This window comes from Myotis nattereri, assembly GCF_964212035.1.
Source record: "Myotis nattereri genome assembly, chromosome: 8".
NCBI classification, from domain to species: Eukaryota; Metazoa; Chordata; class Mammalia; order Chiroptera; family Vespertilionidae; genus Myotis; species Myotis nattereri.
Window position 1 is genome coordinate 2,517,462 of NC_138083.1, and position 24,040 is coordinate 2,541,501.

General features: G+C 59.0%; 1 protein-coding gene across 1 annotated transcript in view; it reads right to left on the reverse strand.

The window, feature by feature from the left end:
* LOC308523402 (dnaJ homolog subfamily C member 5) overlaps positions 1-24,040 on the reverse strand; it is a 290,237-nt gene that overhangs the window by 53,783 nt on the left and 212,414 nt on the right. Inside the window, exons 5-14 of the mRNA XM_081097335.1 lie at positions 19,536-19,633; positions 12,342-12,396; positions 11,854-11,884; positions 7,246-7,308; positions 6,353-6,600; positions 4,707-5,528; positions 3,106-3,240; positions 2,516-2,606; positions 2,118-2,231; positions 1,122-1,336 (exon numbers count right to left, since the gene is read on the reverse strand). Coding sequence (XP_080953461.1) covers positions 1,122-1,336; positions 2,118-2,231; positions 2,516-2,606; positions 3,106-3,240; positions 4,707-5,528; positions 6,353-6,600; positions 7,246-7,308; positions 11,854-11,884; positions 12,342-12,396; positions 19,536-19,633 — 1,872 coding nt within the window. The remainder of the gene's footprint in view (positions 1-1,121; positions 1,337-2,117; positions 2,232-2,515; positions 2,607-3,105; positions 3,241-4,706; positions 5,529-6,352; positions 6,601-7,245; positions 7,309-11,853; positions 11,885-12,341; positions 12,397-19,535; positions 19,634-24,040) is intronic.

Genomic DNA, 24,040 nt, shown 5'->3' on the forward strand with positions numbered 1-24,040 from the left:
CAAAATGTGTGCAGAAAGAGTAAAGCCCTCCAAAGACATTCTAGCATCCCTGATATTTTAGACAAAAACAAGTTGCCCATTGGTGAATGGTTATCAAAAGACTAAAGAATTCTGCAAACAGGATGACTGTTAGAATACCACCCAAGTAGGACAATTGTATCAATCATCTCTAAAGGCTGATTTTGGTGTCCCCAGAATAGCCGCTGCTTTAGTAAAGTCACATTGATGTTCAAACAAGCATAAGGCATAAAATGGTATCTTTCCTAGTCATTGTGCTCTCAGGTCTGAGATTTCTGAGTGATCACAACTTCCGACTTGCGGGGCGTGTGGGCGCTGGGGTCAGGGTGCCGGCGGGAAGGCCGGCTGCCCAGTCCTCGTGAGTGGGCAAGGTGCCATGCTCCAGCACGGTCATCTCGATCAGCGTCTTTATGATCAAAGGGTAGGAAACCCGTCACTGCTGGCTGGGCTGATTCCCACCAGCAGATGCCAGTTCCGCCCGGGACAGTGGGCACTTTCCCTTCCGCATGCGTTTCCAGGGCTCAGGGGCTGGCAGGCAGTGTGATAAGTGACAAAAGGGCAGGAAGGGTGTTTCCGAAGGGTCATGTCTATTAGTACAAATACCCAGAAACTTCATTGCTTACTATCACAAAGAACACCTTGCATCCACCAAGCTGCCCCCAGCAGGAAGGAAAATGGCTCCTGTCAGGTACCAGGCTCAACACAGCAGGTGTCTGACCCGCCCCGGACACACACAAACACATGCATGCGCACCAATGCACCCACACATGTGCGCACACATACACGCACTCACATGCGCACACACCCGCACACGCCCTGCCTCACTCTAGGAATAAACAGGCTGGAACTAGGTGGCCAGGAGAGGGGGACCTGGCAGGGTGACCACAGCAGCAACATCATTCTCAAGCCTTTGGAAACACACCCCACAAAGGGCCTGGTTTTGTTTCACAAATAGTGAGCCTGATGGTGAACAAGGAGGGTGGACCCTGGGGCAGCTAAGCCGTGGGTCCGTCCCGTCAGACCCCGGGCAGACGCCCTCCTGGCCAGGGTCCCTCCACTGTTCCTCACTCTACACCTCCCAGGAGCCATGCTCCCCAACTTACATTTAAAGGCTTTAGGTGAGGTTTCGCTGGTCTGAATCTTTGGGGCAAGCATGCGTTTGCCAAAAACCTGAGCATCAAAACTTGCGTAGTCAAAGGTGACCTTGGAGAACTTCTCCAGCTCCTTCGCCAGGTTGGCCCTGGGCGTGGAAGGGGCCACACTGGGCCGGTAGCTCCCATATGGAGGGACCTCGAGCTGCTTCACGAAGCACATGGGTCTGGGGTGCAGGACAGATGTAGAACCATGAGGACAGGACCCAGGAGCCCAGTGCTGCTCATCCCCCAGCCTGCTCAGGGGCCCCTCAGAGCCAGCGGACAGACCCCTGGGAGACCCTCCCCCACGTCCCACCACTAACAGTTGCCTGGGGCCTGGTCTGTGTGAGGAAGGATGGCCTGACCCCTTACAGACAGCATTAGCCAGAGGAGGCAGGGCCTGCGACCTTAGGAGAGCAGGTTTCAAACAGCTCAGCAACAGCGCACGGGAGCCCTTGGCTGCGGGCCGCCCCAGAGCAGCCCCCAGCGGGGATGGTATGGGCCCAGGGAGGAAGCTCTGCAGCAGGTGTCCGAGAGCCCTCAAGACTGGCCCGACGCAGCTCTTCACAGGCAGAAATAGTGGAGACGGCCCTTGAAGGGCTGCGGCAGGGACAGGGACAGGCGTGGGAAAGCCACTGCAGGGTGCCGTTCTTTGTTACTGAAGCTCTTGGAAGAGTTCGGATGTTTAAATACGCAAGAGGCAGCATTGAAGACCAGCCCAGAGAACACAGGAGCCGGGCAGGAAGATCACTGGGAGGAGACTGCCAACCACTCAGGACAAAGGAGCCTGGACATCCCCCTCCCCCCTGCAGCAGGCCAGAGACTCCTGTGCGCCCTGAAACTGCCCTCCAGCTTCGTGCTGGGAGGCCCGCGGCTACTTGAGGCACCAGCACAGGCCCACACCCACACCCACAGGCATGCGCTGCCCACAGGCAGCCCCTCCGGTGCTGTGGTGCTTGCACTCGCCTGAGGATCCGCTCTGAGCTGGAGTCAGTCTTGGAAGGATCTCCTGTCTGCGGCTGTTGCTTCTCGTGAGATTTGGCTAACTTTTCTGCAGCAGCAATGGGACACCCAGACAAACTAGAGAAGGACAAGGGGACAGCTGAGCCTCCCCTCCGGGCCTCCTGCTGGGCCGGGGACACGGCAAGAGCCTGCGGGGCCTGGGAAGCTGTCACTCCTCCAGAGCTGGCTTTTTCTTCTGCTCTGGGCTCAAGCACCAAAGCACCTGCTGTTCAGGTGGTTTGTTTGGGGACATTCTAAACCAGTGACACCAAGGTCTGCCCTGACCTTGTGCCTGCCCTGAGGGGCCACGGCAGGCCCTGCGCACCCACGACCGCCCTCACCACGCCCAGCTTCGCAAGTACCTCCTGTGCGTGTTCCGGTTGCTGTTCACGTGGCCCTGGCCTGTGCAGCCGGGGGTGGGGCACTTGAGCACGTTCTCGTGCATGGCCAAGACTGCAAGAGAAGGGGTGAGCACAGCCTGAGGCACACCGCACCTTGAGCAGTCGTCCAGGAAGGTTCCCGTCCCCAAGCCTCAGCCTAGTCAAGGCATGTCCCCCACCCCCCGGCTGCCCCCTGCCTCCCTGGGGCAGAAATGAACTCAGCTTAACAACCCCCGGCTGTGCAGTGTGACTGGCTCCAGTGAACCTCCGGTTCAGTTACTGCCCCCAGCCTGGGACCAAGACAGGCTTGCCCTGAGCCCTCAGGGCGCAAACCCAGCCCCTGCCCCGGGGTGGCCTCATCTCCCTCAGCTGTGCCTCCCATGCCCATCTTCAGGGGGCCCTGACCCAAGCTGCCTTCTCAAGGTGCGTGACTGAGCACGCTCCATGTCCCCAGCCTCATAGGGCTCACGTGTGGGCATCTGGACAGTGCCAATCCAAAGGACAGGGCCCAAGTGGCCATTTGGACACCGTCCAAACACCAGCTGTGTCCTGAGCTCTGCGGAGCTACTCACTCTCTGGAGGGATCCTGTCCTTGTGGGGGCACCCTGACAGGCTGCGGTGGTGCGGGTACAGCCCTGTCACGTGCCCGGTGCCATCACAGCCCGGGGTTGGGCACTTGATCTCACGTTTCTCTGCTCTTGAGGAATCTAAACACACAACACACCAGTCAGAATGTGCCCAGGAAGTTGCATGCTGGGTGGCGAGGACAGCTAATCCTTCTCTGGGCATCCAGAGAGAAGGGTGACCAGCCTGCCCGAGAGGGACCAGGGCTGCACAGCGAGCTGACTCCAGAGGACCGGTCCGCGCACATGGGCTGCCCGGAGCCCGGAGAAGCCCGAGGCTGACCGAGCACCCCGAGAGCAGCTGCGCAGCCAAGCCCGGTCCCTCTGCCACTGGCTTCAGAGTGAGGCCACGCCTGCCGGAGCCCCACCCTCAGGGTCAGCCTCTGCAGAGAAAGGAGATGGTCAGGGCGAAGGTCAATGCCAGGACTGATCATTTGTTTGGGACAAAATGAGGAGGACAAAGAAGTTAAGAAACTTACCCAAATCACATGCCTACTTAATGCTGGGCCGGAAATTTAAGCTCAAGCCTCAGTGACCGGCCTCATCGCTCTCTGCAAGGCCAGAGGGCTCACTTGTGCGTGTGGGGACCCGAAGGGGACACCTGTCAGGGCACTGGTGATCTCCAGAGCCCGGTCTTTGCCCTGGAGAAGCTCCTGGGCGGAGCCGCCCCCCTGGGAGAACCCAGAGGCCACAGCCTCGCTCACAGGGAGGCCTCACAAAGCCTGGCACCAGCCTTATGGGCCTGCCTGGCACAGCCTGGTGCTCCCAGCCCAGCCACCAGCATCTGTCCCCTGGGTCCCTGCCCTCAACTTAAGCCCTGAAAGCAGGGCACTGCATCTGGGTCCCCTAATGTCCATCCCACAGGTGTGAGCCCCTGAACACCTGGGCCTGGGCTGTCACTTGTCTGTATCCCCTCTCCAACAGGGTCCCACTGAACTGTGGGCCCCAAGTCCACCCTCAGACTGACACCCCACACCATCCCCGAGTCCCTGTCACCTTCACTCCGGCATCCTCATGTCCATGTCCCCTCAAGGCCTGTGCAGGAGCCTGTGCTGGCCTGACTTGGAGCCCCAAACTGCTGTCCCTCAGTCTGCCACCCCCAAAGGGTCTCCCCTGATAGCTCTCCTCGGGTTGAAATAACGTCCCCTCCGCTGTGCCCCTGAATATCTGACCCTGTGCCGGTCCCACAGGAGCAAGTGTCCCCAGAAAACATGGCCCTGTGTCTCCACAAGCAAGGTGGCCTCATGACCTACAACTCACGCAAGTCCCTCCCAACCCGGTGGCTCCCCGGGCCGTGGCTGAGCCACTGAGTTGGGTGACTGTCCCTCCCTCGCCTCTGCTCAGCGGTGCCTCGGCTCAGTGCTGCTCTCTGGTGGCCGTGTGTGTGCAGCGCGAGCCCTGTCCTCAGGCTCGATGCCTCGCTCCGTGGCCTGTGATCTTTGCCCCTAGGCTACGCTACATCAGGCGGGGTCTCTGCTGGTGGCACCTGCACACCTGGTGTCCCCAGGGGAGGGGCAGGGATGGGCGTGTAGGGCCTGCGCCAGCCCTACCTTTGCTGCAGTAGGTCTTCCGCGTGGCATCCAGGGGCCTGGCCACCTTCACCGGCTCACCCAGGCCCAGCTCCCCGGGCTCGCACGCAGCCCGCACCTGCTCAGCTTTCAGGGCGATGGCCTGCTCCAGGAGGCCCAGGTTCCCCCGTGTCATCATGTCGTGCATCTCGGACTCATCCGTGACCTCGGACTTCTGGGAGCGCGAGTCCTCATCCTTGCCGTCATCAGACCGCAGCTCCACCAGGACAGAGTACTCGGGCTTGCGGCTGTGGGGCTCAGGGGCCTGTTCTGGGGGGGAACAAGGGGCGCCCTCCCGGCAGGTCACATCAGGAGTGATCTCCTCGTCCTCTTCGTCTTCCTCGTCCTCGGTCTCCTCCTCCTCCTCCTCTTCTTCCTCCTCTTCCTCTTCCTCCTCCTCTTCAGCTTCCTCCTCCTCTTTCTCCTCATGGTCCCCAGAGACTGTTTGCTGGTGGAGCGCCTCACTGGCCACGCCCTCCAGGAACTGAGGGCCGGGCCCCTGAGTGTACTCACTGGTGACCTCGATTACCTCCTCGATGTCCTCTGGCTGGATAAAGACCTCCTTCTCCCCTCTGTCGCTGGCAGCACCTCCTTCCGCTTCCTCCTGCACCAGGTGCAGGACACCGGGGCCCGGCTTGGCCTGCTGGCCGGAGCCCTCCCTGACCAGGGGCTCCTCAGTGACATGGCCCAGGTCTAGGAGGGAAGTGGCGATGGCTTCCTGGAAGCTGCTGTAGCTGCCTTTGGAGGAGCCTGTGGGGGTGCCGACGGGGTTGGAATTGAACTGAGACTGGATGGGGCTCCTTCCTGCACAAGATCAGAAAAGCCACATGGAGGCCCTGAGGAGGGCGGCGTCCAGGCCTCTGTCCCCGCCCAGAGTGGGCGTCAGTGAGGTCATTGGCGTCACTGCCGCTGCCTGGATCTGGAGGTCACAGTGGACATTTTAGGGGCAGACGGGGTCACTCCATTGTGGTGCCTTCTCACATCACTTCACAAACTGGAGCTCAAAGAATACATCTGATTTTTTAAAATTGTTTCAAAATTGCAAAGTAGTAAACAAATTTATACTTTGCAAAGGACCCAAATTTAAATGTTTTCAGGGTGATGACTAAAATGTGGGGTGCTCCCTGCGCTGGCCCTGCAGTCCGTGCTCCAAGGGACGGAACACCCTCGGGCGCCGCCAGCGCTACAGAAGGAGGCAGGTGTGGGGACCTGCAGGACTGGCAACAAGTTCCCAAACCCGCCTCGGACCGAGGAGCTCGGGGGTGCGACGGGGTGTGGACCTTGGCCCGTCACACCAGCATTTGCCAAGGGTGGGGTGCCCCACAGGGAAGCCGGTGCAAACAGGGTCCCCCCCAATCCTCCTCCATCTCACCAAGTGCCAAGCAGCCCCGGCTTCACTCCCAGGGCCACACAGCTGTGTCCGTGTGTCAGTCTCTCACGCGCACAGACACACACCCGGTCACACGGCGCTCACACAGCGCACTGGCGGCCTCGCAGGAAGCCCGCCGCCTGCGGACAGGGCGCCCTTGTTCTCAGGAAGGGCTTTCTTGGCAGGGCACTCCCGGCCCAGGTGGTGGCTCTCTGGGACACACTGGGCGCCTTGATTCAGGACAGAAAGAACAAGGCACCTTCAGCGGGCGGGGGGCGCCGAGCCCCCTCCTGTCCTGACATCTCGGCCTCGGCCTCCTCCAGGGCGCCTTCCGACTCCTCCGAAACAGAGGCGTCCTTCACCTCGGCGTCCTCGCTCCCATCGCTGTCCACGCCGCAGCCCTCGTCCAGAGCCAGCTTCAGCGGGGGTGACTTCCGCTTGGACACCAGGTGCTGGGCCTCGGGGCCCTCCAGCTTCCTCTTCTTGGCCAGAGGGCAGCTCTGTAAACTGGAGGAAGGGGCCAGGCTGAGGCCACCCACCCTGCCTCCCTGCCTCCCCTGCCCTTCACCCTGTTCCTCTTGGCATCACATCGCCATACCTCTGCTAGAAGCCCCAGACTCGTTGGCGGGGTTGCGTGGACCCCCCCAGGATGACTTGAGTCACCCCAGTGTGCCCCAGGTCTGCCCCGAGCTCTCCTACACAGAGTCCTGCGTCCTCCCAGCAGCCCAACTGGGAGAGCCAGCGCTCTGACTCAGCTGGGACAGCCCCTCCTTAACAGGTGGCGTGGGAGGACACCGGCTCAGCAGCTTTGGGCAGACGTGGAAGGTTCTAGATCAGCCGTGGGCAAACTACGGCCCGCGGGCCAGATCCAGCCCGTTTGAAATGAATAAAACTAAAAAAAAAAAAAAAGACCGTACCCTTTTATGTAATGATGTTTACTTTGAATTTATATTAGTTCACCCAAACACTCCATCCATGCTTTTGTTCCGGCCCTCCGGTCCAGTTTAAGAACCCATTGTGGCCCTCGAGTCAAAAAGTTTGCCCACCCCTGGTCTAGATCCACAAAAGGCCCAGAGCGGTGGATGGGCTACAGCATCCCAGCAGCCCACCCTCCTTCCCAGGAACCGAGGTGAGGCCCACAGGCCTCCTTACCTCCGGTGCCTGGAGTACTTGCCACGGATGTGCCCCGAGCCCGAGCATCCCGGCGTGGGGCAGCTGGGGAGGCAAGCAGAGCGTCACTGGGGGAGGGGCCCCCCCAGACCTCACCCGGGGCCAGAGACTGTCTCCAAGCTGTTGGTCTCAGAACAGCCGCTTGCAGTAGCAGAAAACAAGTGAAATCACTCCCCCACATAAGTAACTGTCGGGAGGGTGTCCGTGTGGAGGCCAGGCTCCCAGTGCGCAGCCCCGGAAAGGCGCTCCCTCTCCACAGATGAGCCAAGCTTCCCGGGCTGGGCAGGCTCTGAGACTGGCCCAGGGCAGCACACAGACGCTGGGATTCTCTGGCCACCCGGCAGCGCTGAGGCCGTGGCCTGCAGCCTCGCCCGGCGCTGAGCCAGTGCCTGCAGGAAGGACCGTGCAAACATGAAGGTGTGGCGGCCACACCTGGTGTGGTGAAGCCAGGAGGACGGGTGACCCAGGAGCTGCCATGAGACCTTGGAGGGGGTAATGGGGGGCCTCTCCCAGCCCCCCTCAGGGCTGGTGAACGAACATGGATGGAGGCGAGACCCCAGGAGTTCCTCACCCTTCACCATGCCTGTCTGCCCACAGAACCAAACCATGGGAAGCTCCAGAAACTTCTGGTCATGAACGGGGACCATGCCACCCAACCCCCTCCCAGGAGCTGGCTCCCCGGGGCCCTGGGTGGGGCCTGGGTGGGGTGTGGAGTGAGCGTCCTCTGGCTGTCGGACACATCAGACCAGGGTTTTAAAGAGCCGTGATCACCCCATTTTACAGAGCAGCAAACTGACACCCAGCAAGATGGAGAGGTCACCTAAAGGGGGGGCCCAAGCTCCCCCTAGAAGGGGGTCACCCCAAGTTGCCCTGCCCAAGGGGAGAAGACCTCATTTTTAACAGGAGCAACACCACAGGGCCTGAGCTCCACCTTGGCTCAGACGTCCCCAGAGCCAAGAAGGAAAGAACATTCGGGCCCGACATCTGCAGGCTCCTGGGACCAGGAAAGGGGCACCACCCTTGACCTCCATCCAAACACCCCCAATGATTTCTAACCTGATTGGTCACTGGCCTGAGTGCAGACAGCTGTGGGGCCCGGATGGCCAGAGGGCCACCCCTGTGACCGGTCAGGGAGAAGCAGGACAGAGGGTGGAGGTGAAGCTCCCCGCACGGCGGCCTGGGAGCAGCTGGTGGGAGCAGGGCCTGCGGCCCACGTGGGGTCTCGGCCGCGCTCAGTGCCGATTTTCACTGATTCAGAAAGCAGACGGAAGGAGGGGGGAGGGCAGCGGGGGGGACATGCCGCTGTCACTGTGGGTCTCCTTAGCAGGCACAGAGCTGCAGCCCAGCCTGGCTTCGCTCTCCAGAACCGGCTTTGAGACTTTCCACAAAAGCTCCTTGTTCCGGGAATGGAAGCTGAGGTCCCAATTAGTCCATTAATCATTGAGTTAATCAGGCAATTAGGTGGCAGCTGCCGGGGAGGCCTGCGGGGCATGGCGCTGCCCCAACACGTCACCTGCCCCGAGACACACCTCCGCCCACCGATTCAGAAGGGGCCTGGCCTCCAGCCGGCCTGTGTGCAGCGCTGGCGCGGGCCACGCAGGAGGCGCTGGGGTGCGGGCTCGCGGGGGGCCTGGCATGGCAGCGCTGAGCGGACCGGAGGCCACTCCCAGGTCTGAACGCGCACAGGGGGTGGCAGCAGATGGGCCGGACCAAAGCCCCGGGAAAGTGTCTGTCACCTCTCGCGGGGTGAAGGGAAAGACCGCCGGGCCACATGTTTCCACCCAACACTTAAATCCGGCCCCAGAGGCAGGAGGTGCCGGGGCCACCTGTCCCAGCCTCCCGGTAGCTCATCTTGTCACAACCTCTGTCCCACCGCTTGTTGCCAGGGCTGTGCTTGAGCTGGTGAAGGGACAGTTGGGGTGCAGGTGGCATGGAGCTCTGGGACAATGGGGCCCACATTCCTCACCCACAGAGTGAGTCCTGCAGACAATTCCGCCTGAGTTTCCCTAACCTCACGGTGCTCCTCGCGCACACCACAGCACTGAGTTTTCTGTGGTCATACTCCCTGCGTCAGCACCAACAGTGGGCGTCCCACCAGGACGTGCGCCCGTCTGCTTGTACAGGGAGGAGTCCTGGCTTGCTACCCGCCATCCCATGGCACGAAAGTGCCCACTGTGGCGACGTGCACAGAGCGGTCTGTGGCCGTATGTCACATTCCCGCGTGCGGCTCCTGGCCTCAGTCCGCCCGCTTGGCGAATGTCGGTTCTCGGGAACCTGAAGTACAGCTGGAGACACTGTTACTAGAACGCTGGGTGCCCAGTCTGCCCTGCTTCTCTGCAGGAAACTAGATGGTCTCTGTGACCAAGCCCACGGGGGCCTGCCTGACTAACGAGGCTGGGAAGCCCAGCGCTCAGAGCCTCACTCCCCCGGCCGGCTCTCCCCTTAGGGTGCTTCAAGCAAATCTATTTGAGAGTCATTTTCTCTTTCTAACTTCTCCATAACTTCATCTATTGGCGAAATTAATTGCCATCACCAAAGCGGAAGCCAGATGTCCCCAGGTGAGTGTCACACGCCCAGGCAAGGAAGGGGCCCCCTCTCGGAAGCTTCTGCACCTGTGCCCAGGGCCTTGGAGGCCCCGCAGCCTCTCTCAGGGCGCCTGGTCTGCCTGCCGCCCACCCTCACCCTCTCACTCTTGACCCAGGACTGTGCTTTGAGCTGCAGAGTCTGTGGTTCTGCTCTTCAGGCTGGAAAACTTTAACCCTCTCACCGCCGGTTCCCACTCACTATGACACCAGCAGGCACAGCTTCCATGCGGATCCCTGACATCCAGACGGTCCAGAGCAGCCAGCGCGGAGCCTCCCACGCCGGGGCTCTGAGCCTCCCGCCTCCCGCCTCCCGCCCACGCCCCTTCCCTTCTGAAACCAAGTTAGAGCCCAGAGCTCGGGGGACTCTGGGACACTTTGGGGTCCTCCCATTCTCCGGGTTGGCAGCAGCCAACTGCTCACCAACTACCTAGAGAAGAATAGTGGTGCCGGCCCCGGTTCTCCTCCGTCTAGTGAGAGGGAGTGGGGGCAGCGAGGTGGAGCCAGCATTCTGCGGAAAGGCCGGCAGCCTCAGGAAGAGCATGTTCTCTGTCTCCAGCCGGGAGTCTGGAAGCTCAGAGACTTCCATCAGCTGTGCTGGTCGCCCCGGCCCCTCCGCATGGCATCTCGAGGGTGGCACACCCGCCAGCGCCCAAAGGTTGGGCACGGTGCTGTCCCAGCACCAAAGCTGTGTGCAGAGCCCCCCACCCTCCAAGGATGAACCTCATGCAGGCTGCCTCACAAGGAACTTTTGGAAATTAAATGGGGCACCCAATGCCCACATGGCATATTGGGGACGCTCGGCAAGCAGCACCTCCCTCCTTCCCTTGTACTCTGAGCCAGAAGGCGTCGGCACTGCACTCCTCAGAGAAGCCGGGACTGGGGCCGGTTTCTTTGCCGGTCAATACACACTACCCCCTGGTGCTCTGTCTAAGACCAGGGCCCCAGACCCCAGGAAGAACCCGTCTGCAGGCAGTGTGGGAAGGATGCTGGGGTAGGCAGTGTGGGAAGGATGCTGAGGTAGGCAGTGTGGGAAGGATGCTGGGGTAGGCAGTGTGGGAAGGATGCTGGGGTAGGCAGAGTGGGAAGGATGCTGGGGTAGGCAGTGTGGGAAGGATGCTGGGGTAGGCAGAGTGGGAAGGATGCTGGGGTAGGCAGTGTGGGAAGGATGCTGGGGTAGGCAGTGTGGGAAGGATGCTGGGGTAGGCAGTGTGGGAAGGATGCTGGGGTAGGCAGTGTGGGAAGGGTGCTGGGGTAGGCAGAGTGGGAAGGGGAGCTGGGGTAGGCAGTGTGGGAAGGATGCTGGGGTAGGAAGTGTGGGAAGGATGCTGGGGTAGGCAGTGCGGGAAGGATGCTGGGGTAGGCAGAGTGGGAAGGGGAGCTGGTAGGCAGGCATGTAGACATTAGGGTGGGTTTCCTTCTGGCCATCCCCACCCCAAAGGCTTTGGCCACACCCAGGACAGAAGCCAGCAGGTGAGAGCACCTCAGCCTTAGCCTCCAGGAGGGGCCTGGCCTCCAGCTCAGACTGGCCCTCGCTGTGGTGTGCTGTCCTCCCTCCTCCTCAGGGCTCAGCCCCTCGCGGTGTGGCCTGGATCTGCAGTCGCAGACATGCCACAGGAGACCCCAACACACCGTCTGCGTTTCCCAGTCAGTGGAAGCCTCGGGCCCTGGAAGCCCCGGAAGCCTGTTCCCTCTCCAGCCAAATGGGCCTCAGATCGTCTGACCCAGAGCCTTTGTGACCAAGAGAGCCCTCATAACTGCAAGGGACCCTGTGACAGCCCTGCCGGTGGTGGCCAAGGTGCACAGGCTGTGCCCCTGCCATGAGGCGACTGGGCGATGGGACCAGGACGGGGAGGGAGGGCGACAGCTGGCACATGCCAAGGAGAGAGGGGCCTCGTCAGGGAACAGCCCGAGGTGCAGTCGGTCAATCCCGGGAGCCCGTGGGGGACATTAGGACGTGCAGGGTCATAGGCGGGACACGCTCAGCACCAGCGGAGAGTCCTCTTACCTGAGCTCGGCACCTGTGGGCTCCAGGGGTGCTGGTGAGAGACAGGAAGCACGCAGAGTCAGCATTAAACGAGCACAGTGGAGAAATGGCAGCCGCCCATGCCGCCTCCTCCTGACCTGCCAGTGCGCCTTAGATGCAACCGGGGGAGGGCTGGTGTCTTTGGAGGGACAAGTGCCCCCACCCAACACTGGCTCCTGGGCCCGCAGAGCCAGTGAGGCACCTCTTCTCTAACTGCACAGGGGACACCCTGCGGAGCTGCGTCTGCCTGGCACCTTGCCCGGCGCTCTGTCTGGCAGGGCCCCGCAGCACCCACAGCGCCCTGAGGCCGCCAGGGGCCTCAGACTCAGGCCCCGCCAGGGAGGAGCAGGCCAGCCTCGCTGTGGGCCGCTCTCCTGAGGGCCCCCGCGGGAGTTGGCGTCCACAGCCTGGGCCTGGGACTCGGACAGAGCCAGCTGTGGACCAGGATGGACAGGGAGGCAAGCACTCACCTCGCAGGGCCTTGGATCTGGTGCGAGCGCGTATCTCCTCGTTCTCTAAGCTCATCTGCAAGTAGAAGCAGCTGTCACGTTCAGGGAAGACGAGGCTGCCGGACCTGCCTGCGTGCTTTCCAGCCCAGCTTTGCTGGTGAAGGCGGGCGTGCGACACGCATCCAAGGAATGGCTCCCAAGGCAGGAAGCCCTGGACCTGGAGCAGCAGCCCCCCCCCCCCCCCCCGGTCCTCCCGTCCCCTGCGCCTGTCCCATCCCGACCGAGGAGGGTGGGCCTGCTCCCCCCCTCACAGGCACAGGGGCTCAGGTACCAGGGCAGTTCACCAGCACAGACTCCACCCCACTGTGCCCCGGTGCCCAGCTTCCTGCTGGAGCTAACGTGAGGGTCGTCCGGTCAGAAACAGGTTGCCGGGACCCGGATGGACTATCCAGGAAGCGTCCGGAGGTGGGACAGCTGTGCGCTCCACTGTGTGCTGTCCCAGGGACAGTCCAAGGACAGGGCCTGAGCTCAGGGACCGTCCCTAACGTGGGGCAGGTCGCCCCTGCGTGTGTTCCTAGAGGCACCAGGCTGCTCAGCATGCCCCACCCTGGGGACTAGAGACACATCCCTGTGCACGTGCTAATAGCCGCGCCGACAATGTGAAAGGAAACAGCTAAAACTAATGCTAATACTAAACTTAGCCCAATCTACCCAAAACTATCATTTCAACAATGATTGATATGAATGAAATTGTGAATGAGACTTTTGTTCTGTAGTAACTGAGAAACCTTGCGTGCCTCCTGGTCTCAGCACATCTGCGTGAGCAGCCACCTGCCACCTGCCCACGGCCACCAGGCTGTGTGGCGTGCCCAGAGGCGGAGGCCGTGTCCGTGAGAGCCAGGCTGGGGCATGAATAAAGGCCAACGGGTCAGCTCGCCAGACCCACCGTCCCCTACCCGATGCCACTTCTCCCAGGAGAGGCTGAGTGGCACCTGCGAGGGGACGAGGCACAGTCCAGACCAGCGGCCACCAACCTCTCAGACCTCATGGACCACCAGTGGTCCGCAGACCACCGGTTGGCAACCGCCGGTCTAGACCCCACCGGAGCCCATTAGTGATGCCCCCCACAGTCCCCGCCCCGATCCACTTCGGAGGGGGACACGCCCACACTTTCCTCCAAGGAGTCGCGGGAGAGCCCCAGGAGCTACAGGTCATCAGACGGATCCTTGGCCTGTGTCACTCATGACACATCTGGGCAGCAGGTGATGACGAGGTAGGAGGTGGGCGCTGAGCAGGAGCCCCGACATGCTCTGTGTCTCCAAGAGAGAGCAGCCTCTGCCCGGTACCCACCCCAGGAGGCCCTGGGAGAGGGGGCCGCACCACTCACCACGGTCAGGAAAAGGAGGAAGCAGCCCACCTGCCTCAGGCCACCACGGAGGCTGCCGGAGGGACAGCGGACAGTGGGGGAGACATGTCGGGAGAAAGGAAGCCAGTGCAGGGAGAGCGGAATCTGGGGTCGCCCCTGGGAAGACAGGTGGAGGGATCCCCCCAAGTAGTGAGATGAATTTTGCAGAGGGAAACTCCCCGCAAGCGGCACTAACATATGATGACGTATGTGATTTGTTAAGGAGGAAAAATCAAAACCTGGGGTGACTTATGCAGGGGCGGGCACGGGCCATGCCCTGAGTGCAGCTGTCCAGCAGCAGGAGCCGGGCTGCACTTTCCATGTTGGAGGCGAGGCTCCCCGCGGACCAGTGGCTCACACGGGAAGTGAAAAGAGGAGCAGGTGTCCAGGGGGCTTCATTACCCTACGAGCCTTCAAACGCACCTGTGGGCCGCAGCACGCCAGGCAGGACGCACCGCGACGCTGACGCCTGGCTGCCGGGCGCCTGCTTGCAACTGAAATGCAATCTACCGCTCGTTTTTGGTGATGTTTCCCAAGGAAGTTGGCAAGCACCCTGCTAGGTTAAAGTATGCCTTGGTAATTTGGTTATCTGCAGATAAATTATTCAAAGAGCAGAGAACAGAGAAGGTGGCAGGGGTGGGTTGCGGGTGCTGCCTCCAATGGCAAGCCCTTTGTCGAGCTAACAGCTGTGGCCTCTGTATCGGAGGGTCGGTCAGTGAGAAGTTCTCCTCGGGGCATGTGGCTTTGATTTTAAAAGGGAAAAACTGAATTACAGGAGAAAAGGTGGGTTGGCTCTTTAACGTGAGAGTGAATTGGGGACCTGGCAGCCAAGACCGCTTTCTGAGCTCTTTGGAACCGGGGGTTCTGGCTGCCTCGGGAGCACCGGGCAAGGCTGTGATGACCCCAGCGAGCTCCGGGCTCCTGGAGAAAGTGGAGCGCCTCCAGCTGAGGGCACCACTCCCGTCCCAGGTGGAGCCGCGCACCCAGCAGCCCCCACCCCGCAAAGGCAAGGAGACACGTCCCCATTTTTCATTCATTTATTGTTTAAAAGCCTTTCTCTTGTTCCAAGCACAAATCCATCAAGTTTCTGTTTTGGCGTGGCCCACAGGTAACTGCACAGCCTCTCCCCTGGAGGGGGAAGGCCCCTTGGCACAGCCGAGCCTCCAGCACCCGCTCTCCAGGGGGCAGGCGCTCCTCAGAACCCTCCTGTGTTTCTGTAACTCCAGCTCGTTCTGCCACAGGAGCCTCTCACACTTCCCATGCTCCTTAAATGGCTCTAAGCTCTCATTAATATTTCACTAGTTCTGCCTTCAAAAGGAAAACTGGGGGAAGGGGGGGGTGGTAATTTACAGATGCAGACGCACCAGCGTGGCCACATCTGTGAACCAGAGTGGGTGGTCCTGTCCTGCGTCACCTCAGGACCCACATCAGCATGAGGCTCTCCCTGCTGTCCACGCAGCTCTCACAGCCACGGGCCACGGAGACCAGCCCTCGTCCGACCCGTCTGCATATTGCCGTTGCCCAAACTGGGTTCCCTAGATTGAACATTTACAAGCTGGGAACCAAACAAGCCCATGTGGTCAGCAGCCTCCAAACCTCATCTGGACTCTGGGGCCGCAGAGGAGAGCCAGGAGCTCAGGCCCAGCCAGTGACAGATCGGTCAGGGAAGAGCACTCTGTATCCAGGAGGGTCCAGTCCACACGGCCCACAGGCTTTATCCATCTTCACTTTTATCCTAGAGGCCAGGTCTGTCCACCCCCCAAGTTCAGAGACTCTAGGGTGGTCTCCGGAGATGCCCTCCCCCCTCGAGTCCCCAGCCCTACCCCGTCTATCACCTCTCTCCCTCTCTTTCACTCTTTTCTTCTCTGTTCTTCCCAGGCCTTCACAGCTGAGGAGCCTCCCTGCCCTTCTGCATAGACAGCTGAGGCCCAGCCCCGAGGAGCCTCAGACAACGTGCCTGCCAGCCCGAGAGTCCCTCACTCTAGAGTCAGGTGAGAGATTGCTCAGGGGCTGCTCAGACTCGGGACCCTGGTGGGGAGGGAGGTTCAGTGGGTCAGTGAAAACCTGAGGACATGTGGGCTGCCTCAGGGTGGGAGGTGCTCAGAACTGGGGAGCAAGGAGCACCCTTAGGTGTCAGCTCCTCTCAACAGTCAGGCCTGCTCCCTCCCACTCCGCCCTCACAGCCCTCAATTCCATCTGAGATAAGCTCCTTCATTCCTGTTTCGAGGTCACTGTCCTGCAGAGCAAGGTGCCGCGGCCTCGCTCTGCTCAGAACATATTACGTGAGGATGGCCGGATCGACAGACCACTGGGGCAGGCGGCTGAGCACACATCCAGGCCTGGGCCGGGCAGGTCCCAGGGGCCTCAAGGATGCTCGCTGGCCCTGGGACGCAGCAGGAGGCAGGTGATGCTTCATTTTATTTGGAATTCGCTTCAATAGCTGCAAAGCTTAGGGCAATTTTTGAAGCCACAAGGTCATATGCATTCTAGTGTCTCTGGAACAGACCTAGAGGAAGAGAGGGGAGCACCCACTGATCCCAGGAGACCACAGGCAGCCCCGCCTGAAAGATGGGGTGACATGGAGTGAGGAGGGCAGAGGGACATAACAGGATGTGGCCGGGAACTGGCCATCACCTGCCCTATGGGCTCCAAAGGATCTGCCCAGTGTCCCCTTTCTCCGTGGAGGGTGGGGGTCTGGGCTGGTTCTGGGCACAGCTGAGGGCCGCGCCTGCGGGAGCAAGCACTGTGGCTGGCCCCACACCCACCCGGCAGCAGCTCCACCCCAGCCTTCAGGTACTCTCCTTGCTCCTCTCCCCTGGAACCTTTCAGCGCTCCCTGCCTGCACACCTCCCGGCTTCCCTCTTTTCTGAGCATGCACCTGTGTGGACAGGTGGCCCCAGAACAGCCTCTGCTTCACAGACAGGCAGGTCCTGCACCTCCAGAGCCCTCGGCGCACACCCAGCTCCCCACCCTCTGGTCTCTGAGGCTAAACCCCGCACCCACACGCCTGCACCCTTGATGGCTGACGTCACAGCTCTCCTGGCTCCCTGCAGGGACAGCTCTGTCTCCCTTGGGGAGTCCCACTGCATGTCTGACATCTTCTGACTCCACCCATTGTCTGACCTCCTGGCAGCTGTAGACACCGCCTCTGTTTTGGTTGCAAAAAGGACAGCCATGGAGTATTATTGAACACATGTCTTGGGAAGGGTTCTCCTGACACCTCTAAGCATGGGGCCATGGCTCACTCCAGCCCCAAGTTAAAATGTAAAGCTACATAATGACACCCTGATGAAGCAGCCATGTCTGATCTCTCTCTTTAAAATTCCACCATAAATGGAATTTGTACCTGCCCAGAGGTAGAAATCAAGTACTTCCCTCCCTTGTCAGGAGCCCCAGGCAGGGGCAGGGAGAAAGCCTGGCTGGATGTCATGCAATCCACCTTCTCCACAGCATAGCTCTAGTCATCCACTGAATAGCAGTGTCTCATTCTTCAAGGTCAAGAAGAGATATACGGACCTACAATCAATGCCTGCTCCTTTTCTCCTTTGGTTTAAACACACACACAGCTCTAGCTGGCTTGGCTCAGTGGATAGAAGGTCAGCCTGTGGACTGAAGGGTCCGGGGTTCAATTCCAGTCAAGGGCACATGCCTGGGTTATGGGCAAAATCCCCAGTAGGGGGCATACAGGAAGCAGCTGATCAATGATTCTCTCTCATCGTTGATGTTTCTATCTCTCTCGCCATTCCTCTCTGAAATCAATAAAAATATATTTTAAATAATAATAAATAAAATAAAATAGCACGCGCGCGCGCACACACACACACACACACACACACACACACACACACACACCAGCCAGCACTTCCCCTAAACTCACGCCACCTAATCTTTTCTAAGGGCCCCTTCCCAGCCCACCTGGGAGCTGTCCGCACCCCTGGTGCTGAATCCAGGGTCAGGCGGTGAACACCACCCACAGAAGAACCGGGTCCTCTGCTCCACTGCCCCCCAGGCACTGAGCTGTTCCTCACCTCACCCACCTCCTGACTGGGGCCAGTTCTGCTTTGCCACGTGGTTCTCTGCTGTCCCAAGGCCAGCACGTCTGTGCTGCGGCCTCCTCAGCCCACAGTGTTCGGATCAGAACAGCAATTCAGGCCCTACCTGCCGGGGCAGAGGGACAAGTCGCTCTTGTAACAGCCAATGCTGCCGGAGAACCAAGCGTGGCCCACAGACTAGCGCATGGCAGGCCCCACACCCTGAGCTCCTCAGGCCAGAGCCACAGTGGCAGCACTTCCCTGCCATCCTCACCGGCGTCCCCAGGCCCTGGGCCTCAGATCAAGTCCAGCGGCCTCCTTCTGTGCTGCTTCGCATGCCCTGTGCTCCTGCGCGGAGGCCTGTGGCAGTCCTGCAGGGAAAGTCTCTCGGTGCCGCTTTCCCTGCAGTGTTTGCTCACTGCATGTCTCTGTGTCACATTTTGGCAGGTCTCAGGATGTTTCAAACTTTTTCACTATTGATATATCTGTTATGGTGTTCTGTGATCAATGATCTTTGATGCTATTATTGTAATTGTCTTATATGGGCCATGAGCCATGCCCATATAAGACAGCGAAGTTAATCAATAAATATTGTGTGCATTCTGACCAAAAAAAAAAAAAAAAAAAAAGTGAATGACTCACTGTCTTTTGATACCTGTTTATTGTGGATGCCTGGACCTGCAATAGCTCTGAGGCTGCCTGTCACTTTCTGGTCACGTGATCTCTGTGTAGCTGCTCAGGGCTGAGATGGGGTGATGCAAGCAAGGCCATCACCCAGGTGTAAATTTAAGGGGGAAACAAAAATCAGTGATCAAGATAAAACAATCGATTAATGCAGTATTTTAACACATTGAAATTAATGCAGGAAATCCATGATTTTTAAAAGATGCCAGAAATTTAATCAAGGCAGGGTTGGTGTCACTGCCTTTTCTGAGGCTGCGGCATCATCTGGCCTCAGGCTCCAGATGGCACCAGTCACCACACAGGAAGGAAAGTGTGGATGGAGGTGCCAGGACAGACCCTGAAAGTGCCCAGTCCAGTCGCCAGGTTGGAAAGAAAGATGTTGGGCTTTGAGAGTGAACTACCAGCACCCTCAGAGGAGGTTGTCACCCAAAACTTTGTAGCCCTGGCTGCCTACACTCTGGGCGGTCACATCTTGGTGGCCAAACCTTGGGTCATGGTTTGGAGCCTTGTCAGAGTGTCTTCATGTCAAGAAAATGAGATCAGAATCTGAGATTTGGGAAGGGAGGCCCACCAAGCCTGCTGTTGCCTGCACTTTCATCTCTGAGGGTCACCTGACCCTGGGGACCCTGCCTTACCCGGAGAACATCATGGGAAGTTCTAGAATTAGAGGCATGGCGTGGCCGCCAGCACACAGGATGTTCTGGGTTAGGGAGCAGTCCGACAGAGGGCACCTCAGCCACCGCCACCAGTGAGTCTCAGGCCAGCGTGAGGAGATCGGCAGGAATGAGGAAGCACACTTCACGAGTCCCGAGGGACTCTCAGCCGCCCCGGGCGCAGAGAGGACAATGCAGCAGGGGCTGAGGACATCAGGGAGCTGATGCAATGGCCTCAGAACAGGGACCTGGCCCAAGTGAGGCTGCTGTCACCTGTGGATTTGCTCTACTCAGCCACTCGTCTCCCTTTGTTTAAAGTGCCGCTGGCCCCACCCAGCTTTGCCTAATCTAGACTGATGACCAGACAAACGTCACCTGTGCTGCTCCAGGCCGGGGGGCGGGCCTGCCTGGGGCAGGGCAGGCGGCCCTCTGAGTGCCTCACCTTGCTGTGTCCGTCCAGAAGCCTCGAGGTCCTGCAGTTGCTGGCCTTGTCTCCGTGTGTCCACCTCTGGCTCAGCAGCTCACCCCGGAACTCATTTTCTGAGGCAGAAAAAGGAAACAATGAATGTGGCTGTGCGTCCCGAGGACAGAAGCTGAGAAATGTGGGTCACGTCTGCACAGCCATCGACAGCCCCTTCCCGGGATCCACTGCGACACACGCAAGACTCGTGGAGGAACATCACTTCCGACGGGAACACCTGCGCTGCACTGGGGTTACAGAACACACTGGGGCTTCCAGCCGGGGCCGCGGTCACTGAGGGGACCCTGCTCCCCTCGGCCTGACTCCCAGCACTCTCCTCTGCGACGCGCCCCCAGTTAATGTTTAATTCCTCACAGAAACTCCGGCCTCTGCAGAGGCTGCGGCATCAGCTGGACGTGACAAAGAAAGGCCTGTGTGCCTATTCCCTGTGGCACTCTGTTTCCATGACAACTAGCTTTCCACAACGGGCAGCAGCAGCGTTTCAAAGAAAGGCCATCGGTAACCAACAATAAAAACAGGAAATGAAGGTTCCTGGTTCTGCTCTCTGCTGCTCCCTGAAGGGGGCTTGGGTTCTGCTGGAGGCGGTCGGGCCCACAGCTCTGACACCCATCAGCCCTGCACGCTTGGCAAGCATCCCCCACGTGGTCCATCTAGAATTTCACCTCTCCTGCCCCGGCACCCTTGTGTCTCCTGCCACAGCGTCCACATGTCTGGAAACGCCTCCACACCCTCAAAGGGCCTCCTGTGGCCTCCAGGAGCACGACACTGAGAGAAGCAGACTGGTTGTCAAGGAGACGCCTAATGCAAGGTCTTCAAAGGACTGGTTTGGTACCTACCGTGTACCTGCCTCCCTGAGCCATGAGTCATCCGCAGGGGAGCCCTGTGAGGACTGGCCTTGACCGGAGAGGTGTGGGCTGACTCCTGGCTCCCAGGTCCTCACCAGTCACCAGCACACCCAAAATGAGGACAGGCCCACCCGCCGGCATTCAGATCTCCAAGCCCACGGCAGGTGTGTGGGAGACGCATGTGGGAGCCACACAGGCCCTGAATGAACAGGCGGAGGCTGCAAAGTGGGAGCAGACAGACTCACACCTGGAAGGGATGATGGACACTCGGGTGAATCAGCCAGTCATAGGACGTGTCTCACACCTGAGGGCAGAGGTGAGCGTGCACAGAGTTCGTTCTCCACACACATCTCCTGGTCAGGAGACGCCGCAGCCGCCTGTGCACTGGCTGACGTGCCAGGCGCCAGCGTGATTTCTTGTCTCCATGACACGTGTAAATGTGTGAGGTGACTGGGGCATGTGTCATGGCAGCTGGAGGGGAGAGCATAAGAGCCTGAGTAAGGTCTGCGGTGTGGGCAGGACTGTTTCCCCTCTTGGCACCCCAAAAGGGCCCTAGACATGCCCCCACCCCTGTGTGACCCCTCGAGGTCCCTCCTGCTTCCCAGAGCAGCCCAGCCAGTGAGCAGAGCAAGTCTCTCGGAGGGAACTCTGGTTTTCTGTTTGATGGGAGACAACCAGCTCACAGGTGCTTCCCACGCCACCTGGCCTCACTCCCTGTGCTCCCCACTCCTGCGCAGGGAAAGCATGGGGTACAGAGCGTCTGGGCACAGGAGCAGGATGGCACCTCCGCGGCCTGGAGCTCACACCCCTGGGACTCGGCGTCAAACAGGGCGCACCCCCAGGACCAGATCCTCATCATGAACCAGTGCTCCCCTGATGTGAGTCCTTCCTCTTCCTGGGAAGCTTTTGGCAGAAAACTATCATCACTGCTGGGAGACAACACTCCTCCTGGGCCGGGTCCCCCAGGACCTGCCCATGGCCTGGCCACGTCACAGACGGGGCACCTCCTGTCTGACACACGGAGGCAGCACACAAAGGCCCCGCCGCCCAACCCAGAGTCCTCAGGCTGGAGGGCGGCCCTGCTGGAGCCCAGCAGGATGTGCCTTGCAGAGGCCACCTGCCCTGGACGCACTGGGCGGAGGGGCAGAGCTGCTCCCACACCTGACCTGCATGCCCCCTTTCCCATCCACGAAGTGAGGGAGGGAGGCCTGGGGATTGAGAGCTCGTGTGCAACGTGGCCTCCCGGGGTCTGGTGCACAGTAGACACGTGAGGATGTCGCAGCCTTATTATGGGGATCTGAAGGGAAGAGCAGGTTGTCCTCAGGACCAACCCTGCCTGTGAGCTCTTAGGTGTCTAATCAGCTCATCGGAATCCCTGTGCATGGACTCAAACAGCAATCAGGCCACTTGGGGGCAGGTGGTGCAGAGGAGGCCTGGCCATGACCCCTCTAGGACCGGGCATCACCTGCCCTGTCTGTCCACACTGCCCAGTGTCTGTCCCCGCAGAGGCCCCAGACTCACTTCTATCACGAGACTGGCTGGCAGACAAACTCAGAGCAGCAACCAGGGCCTGCCAACAGGGTGGTGGGTCTGTGAGCAGAGCACCTCCTGCCCACGCCCAGCCAGCCCTCTGCTGACGGCAGCCACTGCCCCAGCTCAGCAGCCCCAGGGCCAGCCCGCCAGGCCCAGGACAGTTCCTGACAAACAGCAGCACAAGCCCGGGGCCCCGAGCATGAGAGACGGTCTCGGGAGGCCCCAGCCCAGCCCTCCTTGGTTCCCCTCTGTTCCCAACATCCTGGCTGAGCCAACCTCTCCATGAGGGCTTGATGCCCCTTCCTTCCCAATATCGAATAAAGGGTCCCAGGGGCACCTCGCAGTCTTCTCAACTGGACCCTTCCTGGGGCTTTTCAACTCTTCAACAAACTTGAGGTTAAAATGACCACCCCTGTGGGCTCCACAGCCCGCAGCCTCCCTCTCACCCCATCACAACCACATTTCTTAAGGGACCCAAACTGGCTAACTCTGCTCCTCACTCCCCACCACAGTGGCCTCCACCCACAGCCTTCCACCAGAGCACGATCCCTGAGGGGTCACCAGTCACAGCCCTGTCACATCCCCGTGTGCACCCAACCCCGAGCCTCTCCCCACTGCCTGCAGGTCCTTCTCTTCCGTCTCTGGTCCCTGCTCTTAACATCTGCCCCTCGTAGGACGGAGCTTCCCCTCCCCGCTCCTCGAGCAGGGCACCAGCATTGTCTTGGGCCCCAAATCCTGCCACAGTTACGTCCTGAGTCTCACCACAATCCAGCAACTTCTGTCTCTCAAGCTGTTTTGTTCGCGAAAATTGACTGATTCTAAAATTTACATAGCAATTCGAGGAGCACAGGATTATCAAACAATGAAGCTGGACCCTCTCACACCATACGCAAAGATTAGCTCACAGTGGATCACAGACCTCAAGGCAAGAGCCAAAGTCTTAGAATGCATAGGAGCACATCTTCCTGACTCTGACTTAGACAATGGTTTCTTAGATATGACACCAGTAGATCAAGTAATAAAAGAAAAAAGTGGGGAAATTGGACAGCATCAAAGTTTAAAGCTTTTGTACATCAAACACCATCAATAAGAGGAAAATACAACCCATAAACTGGGGGGAAATGTTTGCAAATCATATATCTGGTAAGGGACTGGTATTCAGAACACATAAAGAATCCTTACAACGCCATAATTACTAGACCACCCAGTTTGAATAGACACTTGTCCAAAGACAACATATGAATGCCAATATACACATGAAAAGAAGCTCAACTCTAGTCTTTAGGGAAATGCCAATTAAAACCACAAACTCACTAAAGTGGCTATAATTCTTTTAAAACTCACACAATAACAAGCGTTGGAGAGAATACGGAGAAGCTGGAACACAGACACGGTGTTGGCGGGAATGAAAAGGGCACAGCCTGGCCAGCGGGGCTCAGGGGTTGAGCAAAGTCTTGGGCACCAAGAGGTCACAGTTGGATTCCTGGAGAGCACATGCTCAGCTGGAGGCTCAGTCCCCACTGAGGGGCGTGCAGGAGGCAGCTGATGGATGGTTTTCTCTTATCGATGTTTCTCTCTATCCCTCTCCCTTCCTCTCTCTCTAAAAAAATCAATAAAAACATATTTTTAAAAATAAATTTTAAAAATTAGGGTGTATCATTAAAAAAAATGTTTCTTTAGACAACTTTAAAAATATATATCAAGCATAGAGTCACTATATGACCCAACAATTCCATCCCTAGGTAAAGACCCAAGAGAAATGAAAACATGTCCACACAAAGCCTTGGACACAATGATTCTTTACATCTTTGTTCAGACCAGCCGAAAGGTGGGAACAACCCAAGTGCCCATCAACTGCTGAATGGATGAAACAAAAGACCATGGGGCCTCGCCTCAGCTGGTTAGGCACCGTCCCACTACACCGAGGTGTGGCCGGTCAGGGCACATACAATGAACATAAACAAGTGGAGCAACAAATCGATGTCTCTCTCTCTCTCTCCTTCCTGTATCTCTAAAACCCATCCATCAGTTATTTTTTTTAAGATACCACTGAGTATCTTCAATAAGACATCACGTGGCGATGAAAAG